General features: G+C 41.2%; 1 protein-coding gene across 4 annotated transcripts in view; it reads right to left on the reverse strand.

Annotated features, from left to right (window-relative positions):
* Nucleotides 1–14,038, reverse strand: part of LOC137098397 (contactin-associated protein-like 4) — a 106,542-nt gene that overhangs the window by 35,505 nt on the left and 56,999 nt on the right. For all 4 annotated transcript variants that reach the window (XR_010910608.1, XR_010910607.1, XM_067474613.1 and 1 more), the window contains 6 exons: nt 10,484–10,646; nt 9,245–9,372; nt 8,671–8,841; nt 5,567–5,785; nt 1,757–1,996; nt 463–687 (listed from right to left, as the gene is read on the reverse strand). Coding sequence is in view for 2 of the 4 variants with exons in the window: in XM_067474613.1 (XP_067330714.1) it covers nt 463–687; nt 1,757–1,996; nt 5,567–5,785; nt 8,671–8,841; nt 9,245–9,372; nt 10,484–10,646 (1,146 nt within the window). In the remaining 2 variants the exon portion in view is untranslated. The remainder of the gene's footprint in view (nt 1–462; nt 688–1,756; nt 1,997–5,566; nt 5,786–8,670; nt 8,842–9,244; nt 9,373–10,483; nt 10,647–14,038) is intronic.

Raw genomic sequence — 14,038 nt, forward strand, 5'->3', positions numbered from 1 at the left:
ACAATAACATTCTAATGTCTAATCTTTAAAAAATGAAAAAACAAAAAAAAAAGTTTTGCTTCTAGTGTCTGGACAGTAAAACCCTCATCAGTCCTAAAGTTAAACAAATCCTGTGAGACCAGAAACTCTCACGCGACCTTCTGTCAAAACAAATATGGCGGCATGTTACTTGAGAAACATGAGAATGGTTGTTAGTAACTAGAGCTTAAGACTTTAGCACAGCAGAGTTGGTTTTCAGCTTTATTTTTGTCCCTGTCATTATCTTTAAATCTGCTCTAAACCACAGATATTCTTCCACCTCCATCCACCAGCAGAGGATAACACAATATCGTTCCCAGTATCTGAGAAGTTTTACAAGTGCAAGTACACAAAAGCAGGACTGGGCCGATGCCCGATACTGGTATGAATATCGGGACGTCCCTAAAAGAAACCCTTCCAAATAAAAGCCCGTGTCCTCCTCACCGTTCTTGTTGATGAGCAGGGCCAGGTATTCTGTGGAGTAGGAGCTGACGTACAGCAGCAGAGCCGGACTTTGGCTGGTCCTGAAGCTCAGGGAGACGTTCTCTCCTCTCAGTGCTCCGTCAGAGTGGACGGAGGACGGCAAAGCGCTGCTGTTCCTGATTAACTCATACGGCTCCTTGAAGGTGTAGCTGACGGACGTCCCTGACTGGAAGCTGGCTGACACCTCTGGAGGCAGAGAGACAGTGACAGTCCTACAACAACGACTTTTCCCCAACGTTTAACAGATATTCAAACAGATTCAATAAGATTCTCTTATTGTTAGTAGTAATGTAGATTCAGTAGAGGGTTCTGTGGGTTGTATTACAGGGCAGGAACACGTTTTCTGTTAGCATCACGAGGACATGCTAGTAGCATCTCAGTAAAATGTTCCCAGACAACAAATTTCTTTTCTCTGCAAATGTCTGATCAGACAGTTTTTTTCTAGTTTTTGTGGCTACAGGGTTAATAAACTTATTAACGTATGTTTATTTTTGTTATGTTACAGAAAGATTGTGGTCTGGTTTATTAATCTTTAATCAAACTGCTCCAGTTCCGGTGAAATCTTCCGAAAATCTTAGTCTGACAGAATAAGAGTACAACTATACCATTGCAGACTAGAACTGATATCTGCAGATATCTGCAGAGAGTTTATGTATGAAAATAGTCTATAAAGAGTCTAATACATTTACAGGCAACAAAGATGAACTTTATTAAACATAATTTAATGTGCAATACTGTGATTATAAACAAAGAATGTGGGAGACAATCACCCACATATGGACTTTGTCATGGCTCAGATTTCATCGTTAAACATCCATGTTGTGACAGAAGACTGTGATAAGAAACGTTTCTTCTTCAACTCAAGTCGCTAAAACATGTGGAGCGACTACAGAGGCCACAGTTCGAATCCATGGGATGAGGCTGTGCAGCAAGTGTGAAGTGGTCAGACAGGCCCCCTTTAGGGAGGTCAGGTCACTGAAGTACCCTCCACCCAAAAACAGTCTGCTGGTGTCGCAGGTAAAACACTGCAATCAACCAATCGATAACAGACTAGAAGATAAAGAAGGAAACAGGTGGAGGACAAGGACCAGCTGATGCTTTATGATGAGCTAAATCGCTCTAATCTCATGAAATGATTTTTGTCATTGATGTTTACTTCATGGGTTCAGTTGACAACTTTAAGCTGATAATGTGTGAAAATTAGAAACGGAGGATGATCAAAAGCCTTTAGATCAAGGTGTGTGTGTGCGCGTACCTGTGTGGCAGAAAACTCCGGTGTGTGCCGACAGGCCACAGTCACACTGAAAGCCACTGGCTCTTTCCACACAGCGGCCCTGGTTCTGGCAGAGCGAACCGTAGCTGCTGCAGTGACCCGGGCAGCCGGGTCGGACCCCGGGTGTGATCTTCGCCCTCTCCTCCAGGTCCAGAGTGACGCCGTTCAGCTGGAGAGAGCGAATGCAGCCCCGAAAGCCTTTCTGCCTGGACGCTGTGCCTCCTGACAACAGAGAAAAAACACTGCATGAGATTTCAGACATAAGGCAACAAGGCAAAGCCTTCACAGAGTTAACCAATCTGCCGGACTGACTCCAGCACACACTCCCTGCTCCTTGTTTCAGGCCTTGTCTTATTTCTGTGTGTGTTGGCAGGTAGCTTTTCCATTTCCCTCCCTCCTGTCAGCTACAGCAGCGACACGCTTCCCCAACTGCTCCCCCAGAAACTGGCACCACTCCCCTTATGCAATAAAACAATGAAACAGCAGCTCGGCAGCAAGGGAAAGGAGAAAAACAGTTATGTGGACGTGTCATCAGCCCTGAGTTTGCGAGCTTCCCTCACAGGAAACACTGCACCACAGTCACCTGTTGTTCAAACATCACAGCCTCAGACATCTGCAAGGATCAGACTGAAAGTGATGTTTGACAGAGTTTTGTTCAACATAAAAGTGTCGAGAACAAACTCTTTTCACAAAAATAACAACGACTGAGCTCTGACTCTGTGACAGTAGGGAAAAGACTGAGCCTCCTCTCTGACACAGTGAAAAGTTATAACAATTGTTAATCTGCTTTCTTAAATCGTACATTTCTTCTGCTTTGTGTGCTGTGGAAAGTGGAACAGGTTCAAATTTGGTTCAGATCATCATCACTAACACAAAGTTGTAGTGGAGGCTGTTTTTTACAGTATATACGGTAAATTTTATTCTTTTGATTAAATAAGAATTTTAGCAATCGCCACCAGCTACTGTAGCCAGCTGATAATCCAATTTACAGTCTGTTTGTAGTGTTTATTTATTCTGTACATAATCTTATGGTACATGGATTTGTTGCACCTCTATTATCTGAATATAAATACTGAGTGGAACCACACAATAATGTGCCTGCAGTTCTACAAAGTGATATGTTTCATCAAAGTAAAAGCAGAAACAGGAAATTAATATTAGAGGAGAAACCCTCCTAATAGCTGGATAACTTTACGTCCTGCAAAGATCACACTCTCTACATCACAAGTGAACGATACCTCGGCACAGCAACTACAGAACTACACGGTTTATCATCAGCCAGAGAAAAAGCACATCCGTCACCACAGAGAAGCCGCTGAGGATCATTTGTGAGGATTCTGCCAACGTAATATTTTATAGAAGACCTGAATTGCTGCTGCACTTTGACAACTTTGTGAAGCAAAGATGGAAGAAATGCCAGCACAGGGATTCACTTACACAGAGACGCAGAGAAGAATAAAGTCTGCACGAGCACATCGGTTGGTAAACAGCAATGCAGCACAAATATGCAAAGGCTTAACCGTCCAAACAAGGCAAAAGAGTCGATCATTAACCTTCACAAAAAGGGTAATTTCTCCATTCATCACTTAGCTCATTCAAAACTCCATCGTGTAGATGTTTCTGCACCTAAAACATAAAAACCAATGAAGGAAGTGAAGGATTATCCATCCATGCAAGACAATAACACGGCTTATTAGTCAAAACTACGGAGTCCATGGTCTTAAAAAGTAATGGTTATGGCTCGTAATACACTGTCCACTGAAAAACGGCTACAGAATTTATGCAAGCCAACGCAGCAATTATGAATTAAACAAGTTGGTGCTAAGGCTTGTTCATCCAAATAACTCCATCCTCATGAATATATGCATGAGCTATACTCACTCAGAAAAATGGAGTATGGATGTTGTTTGCATTACATGGTGCTTTTGTGGTGAAACTATGAAATAAATTACATTTTAGTGAGAAACTGAGTGTAATTGGATAAATATTATATATTGTGATTAGTTACAAAACACAGCTTTCCGTATTTTTGGATACACGTGCTCATTGCATCGGGCGGCAAAGCTGTGCCATGTGCGCTTCACACCAGATAACAGAATCACGTGGAATCCATTGTCATCCACTTATTAATAAGGAGAACAGCAACGTTACTCACTTCGTAAATGCAAGAAAAAGTTGATGTCATTTAAAAAGCAATTATTGGTCACTTGTTTTGTGTTTCTTAGGTTAGTTAAAATAAAAGTTCTTGGTTTGGATTCATGTTCACCAACGTTATAGATGGGAAATAGCAAAAATATAATGTGTGCTAAATGACTCACCTGTGCTAAATGACACTCTTTATTAAAATTCAAGGTGAATTGACTTGAGTTGTTTTTATTTAACCCACTAGCTTCAACAGAGCAGCATAACTTGCACACAATCAACAAACTCTAACATGATTAATAGTTGGTGTTCAATAAAACATAACTGAGTCACGTTAATCCAACATCCCTTAAGTCCAGTGAACATAATGGTGTCAGGTTAACGGAGCATAAGTCACAGTGATCCAGCACCGCCGACAGTAACACAAGAAGTCTCGAACACATACATAAAAACACTTAAGTAAACCGGTGGGAGCTGACAATGACATTTGAGCTTCGCTGAAAAAGACAGATGTGCTAATTAGCTGTACCCACAACTCACACACCAGCATAGAAGCCGATGGTGAAGATCTGCCTCTTATACACAAATTATCAGCCAAACGCTCAATATTTTTCCGATAGTTTACCTCCATTTGCAGTGCAGTGAAACCTGATAATAAGTGATGGATTTTCCTCATTCTAGCTCTGGCTGATCAACACACTCGGAGGTTACAGAGCATTGAACTAATGAAGAGGAGATAAACAGGGCTGCGCTATTGATGAAGATTGTGTTAGAGATTTGCTGCCTACTGATGTTTGCTAACGTGGCTGAATGTGATTATTGTTCAGTGGTCAGAAATCAGTACTTTGCAGTAAACTAACAGCTCTTCAAAAATACTTCTTTCCCTTGTAAACATGTACTGTAGGACTGACAGAGGAGGCCTGAGTCTATCAGGACTTTATAGTGTGAGGATGTGGATAAAGCAACTGTCACATTCAATTTAGCCAATAGTAGTTTGGTATATGAGAAAAAAGCAGAATAATTTTAGGATTTTTTTGAGGATTTACTCCGAGCCTGGGGAGGATACTCACTCCTCCTTCATGTACCAGCTTCTACTGATCTCTAAACTTGGCTCAGAACGAGAAAGCAGTGTTAGATTCCCTTTATACAAAGGAGACTTTTAGGCTATAACAGTTACCGTGTTAATATCTTTACCTGAGTCACAAGTGTGACAAGAACGACTAAATTTAAATGTAATGATAAATATTACAGACGTCCTGTTTTCTGTGAGCATCTATGTAACAAATTTACATATAAATAAAGTCAAGTATCTCTCGATGGCCTGGAGGACTCGCAGATCTCCACTAAATTGAAGTGAACACAAATCCACTGTTCTGACCAACGTGGAGCTCTGCTGCCGGAGCATCAACACAAAAATCCTCGCCACATGCTCCAAACGTGGAGATACTGCAGGAGGAAAGAGGACAGTACACAACCCGGACATGAAGACGTCAGCACAGACACAGAAATGTCCAGTGAAACTATTCTACACAACAAAAACCTTTAACTGTGACCTACAGGATGAAAATGCCTCTGAATAAATTAGATTTTGTAGATAATAACGGGACAAAGACAAAGGCTGCTACCAATAAAGAAACATCTCTTCCTCACCTATGAAGAGCTGGCTGTTGAGCTGCAGGTAGAAGTGGCCGTCAGCGGGAGCTTCCTGTGTGGCTGCAGGAAGTCCGTCCAGGCGAAGCACCGCCTCCTTGACGTTCCGCTCAGCCCGGACGCGATGCCACCGGTTGTCGTTCAAGGGGACGCTCGACTCCACGTGAACCTCCAGTGGCCCGTTGCCCACGTCGAAGGAGAAGACCACCTGAGTGGAGGCTAAAACCGAAGGAGACAAGTCTGAGACAATCAGTGTGACTGAATCACTGTTAAACATAAGTAACAAAAGAATCTGACTTACACTGATTATGTCTTTATATTAGCATAATTTTATTCACAATAACTAACATCCAGCTTCACAGGGCATTTGTTTTATATTTGAGAGAAGAAACTGGAATTAAAAAAAAAATCCTTAAGAAACCTTCTCCCGCCTTCTGTTTTCAAATGATTGATTGGCATTAAACCCTCCAGAGATCCCAGGAACATTTAGTGCCATTCACTTTTTGTCTGTGTTGAATGAATAAAGCTGAAGTTTACAATTGTTGCATCAGTTCCTTAAATTAGCCTAAAATCGCTAAGCTACACAAGGACAGACACATTTGATCCGAACAACAAAAACCTTCCCATTGAAAATGCCATTTTTGATCCCAGATTTAATTTAACATAAACTTGGATTCCCTTATGTGAAGATTTCATTTTGGACTACTGGCCGTCTATTTTTAATTTTTATATTTGTCCACCAGATAGTGCTTTTTCCTATTCAAAGCATGAAGAAAACTTTCACACTTTTAAGAAAATGAGGTATGTAAACATAATGGCTTTTTACGGATTAAAACCCCCTAAAATATATTGAATATTTGATATATATATTTCAGGCTGAAGTACTTTTAAAAGATTTGAGTTGTTTAACATTAGCATTTTTACAGCAGTTTTTGGGAAAGTGACATTTTTTGTCAATAAGGACAAATGTGCTGAACATCTTAAGTGTTAAGATATCACAGCAAATTCCCTTCTTGGAGCTTATCTTCATTCATAATCCCAGATACGAGAGACATGTCGTGTACACAGACAGAAATAGGAAAGAGAGCATTCATGTTTTTGCTGCAGCCATGTGGCATCGTTTACAGAATAAAACAGTTTGGTTCACGCTGAATCCAAGTCCATTGTAAGTTAGCATGTTTGATTTAGCTTCCCTGAGATTGACAATCAGGTCTTTTTGCCTTAATTTAAACTTTCATACGCTGCACTCTAGTTTTATTCATGCGTAACTGTGCGGTTCTTGTAATGTCATTGTCTCCAAGAGGCTGTTAACCTTAAATTACTTTGTACAATGTGTCATGGTCCAATCGTGCCAATCAATTTCGGCGCAGTAGCTAAAATTAGTTGCGGCCAGAAAAGCTGGACTGGTAGCATTTAAAAAAAAATTATACAAACTAAAAATATTTTTTTCCCCTTTGCCAGACATTTTGCAGTTAATCAAATTTCCATGTAAGTGTTCACACAACATGAGCTGTACATGAATTTTGTTCAGCCTCTGCAAGTGAACCCACTAGTTGTGGTGATCTTGGCAAAAACAAACTGGTTTCACTGTGAAACTCTGTTACTGTGAAAAAGCGAGTGAAATTTAGAGGGAATTAGTTTGAGGTGTGAGTTGGCTTGAATATGAATTGTTCCTACTCATCTCTGCAGCCTGGATTAGCTTGTTTGCCGGTGCCATCGATCACAGCTGGTCTCCAAAAACACATCAACCTGACGCACGGTTTAACATTTTAAATAATTGTTGCCACAAATGTAACCTGTGCAACATCTCCAGCACAAAAAGAAGATCACATTTCTCCTTTAAATGTCTTTCACGACCGCTGTTTCCTTCTAGCTCTGATAATTTGCCCAGGTTTTCACTCACTGTTGCTCCTTTCATCAGACCTAGTTCTGATGGAACAGAGCATAATCAGTCAGCTGTACCTGTATTGTGGCAGAAATAGAAAGTCTCCACAACAATATTTTCTGTTGAGAAATGGTTTCCAGACACCCTGTATATTCTACATTATACTCAGTAATCAACACGATCACTCAACTAAATCTCAGCTACAGGACAAATCTGTCATGTTTGTGGTCATAGATTTGTGAGAACGGACAAGTCCTCACGTACCTGCATGTCTCATTCCTTTATTCCAACAAAATGAGAGGATGCTTCTGAAACATCTTTCATGTTGTGTGAGGAAAATATGCACGAGAACAAGATGAAATAATACCCGAGTTTCTATCTTCATTTAGAAGCTATTCAGACTGAGCTGCAGTGTTACGGAGCTGGAACAAGCACATGGACGATGATTTCCCCGAGGAGATGAGAGAGGCGGCTGTCAGTGCAGCAGTGTCCTACCAATGCTCTGACTGACTGACTGACACCACCTTGCTGAATCAGTGCCATAACCGTGGGTATAATAAAGAACTGAATTTTGTCATTTTTGAATGAAACCACAACAAAGTGCCAACAACCACTGCCCCCGCTTTGTCTGCAGAAATGTGGAGACACACACATTTAATAATGATCAGTAAGCTGTGCATTTTACTTCATAACCAAGTGAACAGACTCCTAATACCATTTGTTTATTATATTGCCAATCACAATATTGTTCCACAAAAAACGAAATACATCTTTTGCTACCAAATCACGCAGGCTTTCACTTTCATGGTATATACATGATAGCTCACATCTGCATTAAGCTGTGATACATGAAGGAGCGATGATCTCTCATCTTGCAATTTTGGGATGAACTGGAGCTGCGACTATGAGCCAGAACTGAACCCACAGCACCAATGATCATATCCACTAATGGTCTTGTAGATGAATAAAAAAGGAATCGATGAGCAAAGGTGTTTCTAGAGAAGTGAGGGATGAGCTGTGAGAGATGTTCAGTAAGTCACAGATGTCATGTTCAGGTGCACTCGGAGATGATCACAGTTCAACTAACCTAAAATAAACTCTCTTTCTCCAAGACATTATGGTTCTGATTAATATGTCTGGATTTTAAATGGATACAGAATAAGACTCCGATACGTCGCTCGAATCCAGATTAAATCCTAACCCTCCAGCTCCTACTCACAGCTCAGCTCGATCCGGATGAAGTCTTTGATGCCCAGGTTTTCCAGGAACACACCAGAGGAGGCAGTGGTTTTGAACAGGAAGGAGATGTCTGCGCTGAGCTCTCCATGGAAGGTGGGGAAGTGGAGGTATGAAGTCTCCTTGTCAAAAAACGCAGCGTTCCAGAAGTTCTCTGAGGAGCACAGAGAAAATTCACAGCTTTACATGGAAATCACAGCGCGGATCATCTGAAGAGCTTACAGGAGGGTTTGATCACAGCAACGCTGTGTTCTTTGATTAATCATGTCAGAGTTTAATGAGAAGCAAGTATCCGACAGTTCTGCTGATGATAATTAGTTTTTAAAAAATTAAGATGCTGAACCCAAGAGGACCTGTTCATCACATAAATGGCAGATGGAATAAACAAAAAATTAAATGCATGTTTTCGTCTTTCCACATCAACAGTAGACATAAGGGAGTTAGTTTCAAGAAAAAATCTCTTCAAGCATAAAGCTGTGTTTCTACCATATGTTCTGAAACAGAAAGATCTGTCACCTCCCCATCAAATGTACACTGGCAACCAGAGCTTGACTCACTGTCTCCATGACAACGGAGCGGTCCCACGTGGTAAGCGGCCTCTGAACCCGGCCTCTGGACGTCACCCAGCACCAGAGACCTGATGGGAAGGTTCTCCTTGTGGGTGAGCATGCCAGAGTCTTCAGCCCTGCAGGAGGAGGAAGAGGGAGAAATGTGGGATAAACAGGATCAAAGTGATGAAGAACAAAAATAAAAAACTTTATAAAGGGGGAGGCAGAATCAAGAGGATGAACGAGGGGGACACAGAAAGTGCGACAGAGAGGAGGAGGAGATGGAGGAGAATGAAAAGAGGTAAAAAGAGTTTGAGACAAAGATAAAGGCAGAGGAGAAGAAGAAAAGGAAGAAGGAAGTGGAACAGAGATGAGGAAAGAGCAGGAGGAATGGTGCTGAAGAAAGAAAGACGGAGAGAAACGAGGAAGAAAGGGGGAAAGTAAAGGAGTAAAATAAGAGAACATAAAGAAAAAGGGAGAAGGAGGTGATGGGGTGGTAGGAATAATTATTAAAAGAAGTTTAGAGACAGCAATGACAAAATGACTTAAAGCAGAGGATGAAAAGTTGGAAAGGAAATAAAGAGGAGTGAGGAATAAGATTTTATCGGAATAATTCAGAAACTCTATAAATAACCAAAATTACAAGTAAGATTTCTCAAACTGTTGTAATCATTGGGATAGTTTCATCACAGCGTCTCCATCTCTGTGACGGCCAGTTACCAAAGAAACAGACAGACAGACAGACGGACAAAGTGACAGACAACTGAGACAGCAGCTGCGTCTGTTTCCACACATTTCTCCAGGATGTGGAGTCAGTGGAACATTCAGTCAGATTGTCACTAATGCACAGCCCTGTTAGCTCATCATACTTAACTGGGTTACTGTCACAGGAAGGATATTACTGTTTAAGTAATACTGGAGGTACTCTAATACTGGAGGTACTCTAATACTGGAGGTACTCTAATACTGGAGGTACTCTAATACTGGAGGTACTCTAATATTGGTGATACTCACTTTAGCAGCTCATTATTTGCTCTGTGAGTACAATGCCAACTTGTGAAGAAAAAAAGTTTTCATTTGCAACTGAAATGTTTCTCAAACAAATACTTCTTCCACAAAATTCCACTTCTTCTAGCAGTACAATGAGACTCTGTATCAGTGTATTCTCCTCCACACATGCCTCCGTCTGCCTGCTCTGCTCCAGCTTGTTAAAAAAAAAAAAAAAAAAAGGAATTCTCAGGTCAGTACCAGTCCGCGCGGTCAGCGTCACAGTTGCAGTAGTGCTGTGGATCCACGCAGTCGCCCTGCAGGCCGCAGGCGCACTGCTGACTGCCTGGATGAGCTCCACCCCAATAAGTCTGGAGGTGACCAGGACCAGGACCACCGAGCCACCAGCTGAAAGGTGAGCCCTCTGTAACACACACACACACACAAACACATCCTTAACCTCACAATGTTCAAGCGTTTCCACTTATTGATTCTGCTTTGGCCTTTAACGATGCTGAGCATCTTTTCTAATGAACTCTCCTGTGTCCTTTTAATAAATCCAGTGTTTAGAGCAGAACGATGTTTCCCAGCTCCACACACACACACACACACACACACACACACACACACACACACACACACACACACACACACACACTGACTACATTGTTTTATCAATTTGTTGAGCGTGTGCAAAATGAAAAGTGTATTTCATGTTCTGCAGAGTGTGTAGGTGCAGAGGATGGAGAGAAGTTGATTTGAGGGGTCTCTGTTGAGTCAGCACTTTTTGATTTTCACCAGAGAGCTTCGCGTTTCCTGCTTTAACTTGTTAAAAATCTTTGTGGCTCCACAGGAAAGAGCTCTGTGTGTCTGTGCCATTTGTAGCTGCATGTCCACTGGATAACAATTAAAATTCAGTGATAACTGACTTCAAACTGCGGCAGCAGATAACAGCTAATGGCTTCTGCGTTTCCCTCTCCATTTCTCCAGTGGAGCTTTGTGTCCCCTGAACTCTTCCTGCATTGATGGATTAGAACCAAGTGTTGAAAGGAGCACGTTAATCCCCTGTTTCAAATGTTATCAGGACCGTGGCTACGGGCAGGTAGGAAGCTGCTCCACATGCTGGGCTCAGTAGGTCACTACTGCTTGATATTATACGCTTCAAAGTCATTAAAAGACTAAACAAAACACTTTTTTGTAAATACTGCTTGATCGTGCATTTTGGGACATGTCCATCACAACCAGTGGAGCTGCAGCCTGGTTGATGTGTTTTTTGATCGAGTTTAATTGTAGTAACCTCTGAGACCGATGGCCAAGAATCACTGTAATCACATCTTTCACCATGAATACAGACAACTCATTGCTGGTTTTACTGTCTATGGGGATTGTTGAAAATATAATTAAGAAAATCTGTTATATTAATTTACCATTCAAGGTCTGAACATTTAGATTTCTACAGAACTTTATTTTCGAGGCACATGTGAAACAACGAGCTCATTGGTGTTCAAAGTACTAACTCAGAGAAATCACACTAACCTGCTTTTTTACTCAAAGTAAATTTTAGAGCATGTAATTAGTAGTTTAACTTAAATTAAGATTTTCAAGTTTTACTTCTACAGCCATCCCACAATCTAATCTGTGTCTAACGTGCCACCAAACAGGTATAAACTATAGTGTTTCCCCACATTGGTATAAGCAGGGTGACCCGCCATCCCACTGAGACCCCCTCACCACACTTACACGACAGGTAAAGAAATATTTTTATATCTAGTGATGTTACTTTCACGACGTTAGCGAGAACAAATACATAAATCTGAGAAATCAAACAGTCTTTTCTGATCGTTACACAGCGGTTACATTCAGTAACACAAACATGTTCCCACCTCCCCACAAACCAGCTCCTCCGTGGCCCCTTTGCTCTGCGGGTGTGAGCCCACATGCAGCCTCAATCTGGATTCATCAAATGTGACCTTATAGGTCTGACAATTTGATTTTGTGCTGCTAAAACAAGTCCACACATAAGTAAATATAAATACTATTGATGGGATGTTTAAGGTTGAATCTGAAGACGTGGTAAGTGAGTTAGCATCGTTTCATCCACTAGCTTAGCGGCTAACAGCTTCACCGTTTCATCCATTCTACAGACTTGTGGCGAACACGCATACAACAAACTCGGAACGTTACACTATGAGGCTGAGAGGGAAAATGCATCATCCACCTAATCCACCATGCTTCTATGTCCAGACATCCCTCCTTACCCCTTCCCCCCAACCCTCTACCTCTTTTTCACCTGCTGCCAATCACAACAGGTAAATCTAACAGACAAGAGGATGAGCGATGCAATGGACAGACCAGAGACGAAAGGCACAAACTGTATTAGATTATCTTTACTACAAAATTTAACCTGCGTAAAACTACAATAACTCGATTTTAGTATATCACAAAAAAAGGTTTCCAATCCATCTTTTATTAAAGATTAAGTTGTTTTTCTTTCTATTCTCCATCTGGGCTACACTTCTATTTGTAGTGGAGTATTTCTTTAGGTAAGTACTTGTACTGTTACCTCAGTTCCTAATACACTTAATACATAGAAATGCCTTGTAGTGTTTGGAGCCTGGTGGATCAATGGGTAGAGCATTGGGTTGGAACGAAGGCTGCAGGATCAAATCCCATCCCACTAGTTGCGGCCCCACCCAGCTGCCAAGGGCCATTCTGGTGCCGATCCCAAGCTCGGATAAAATGGGAGGGTTTGAAGGGCATCCGATGTAAAAAGCTCTGCCAGATCAACGTGCTGAACACGTTCCACTGGTGCAACCCCTGGAGGGACGAGCTGAAAGCCGTTGATTTGATTTGTTATGTAAAAGCTGAATAAATTCTCAGTTTTTCCAACACTTACCAGCTCCAATTTGAGCGGAAAACACATAATTAAACACAGAATACATGGACCCAACTCAATAGTTTCTCCAAAAGGAGCTGGTATTAAGCTAATCCTAAACAATCGATTTGTCTTTCAAAGTACCAATAAGAGCGACACGAGTAGCTCCACATAATGACTTTGTTCTGTTCAAGTGAGGGATAAGAAGAAGAGAGCTGAAGAGAACCTGCTCCACTAGGCTTTCATTAACTTTTACCAACAGGTCAATTAAGAACAAGATCTTGTTTACAGTCCTTTCTTATTCAAGCGCCACTTGAGGGGAGGAGAGAAAAGAAAAGGCCGAGTTCTCTCCCTGAGATACGATTATAGAAGATTAAGAGATTAGGATTAGAGAAGATTTACTTTTTGAATTAATTAAGTGATATCACAGATGGAAAAAAAAAATCTAACTTTGACTCCATTAGAGGTGATTTCAGGTCTTTGATCCATATAAGACTTAAAAATATTCTTTACAGATGTCTGAGATTCAAATAACTCCTTGTAATAACAGCACAGTTTGAAATGAGAGACTCATCCCCAGATGATGTTTTTCTCTTTTGCCTCGGCCGCTCGACAGCGGAGCAGGGACTGAATGTTCACATGTGCAGCCAGCAAGATAAAAGCAGATGACAATAGATTTCTTGCTAAAAAACAAGTTTAAAGTTGCACATTTGAATCCCTGTGTGTCCCTGCCTCACACCATAAGCCCATAAGAAGAGGTTCCAACTCTTTCAAATGACAGGTTTTGTGTTGGAGGTTCACTTTAAACCCTAAACTGCTAGCTTGCTAAACAGCAACAAGGTCATTTGTGACACATAAAAATAGGACAATTCTCTCAAAAACTGCTCCGTTACACGTTCCTTGAAATTTTGTGTTAAAAAAAAAATAAAAATATATCTTTC

The sequence above is a fragment of the Channa argus genome, chromosome 14 (assembly GCF_033026475.1).
Source record: "Channa argus isolate prfri chromosome 14, Channa argus male v1.0, whole genome shotgun sequence".
NCBI classification, from domain to species: Eukaryota; Metazoa; Chordata; class Actinopteri; order Anabantiformes; family Channidae; genus Channa; species Channa argus.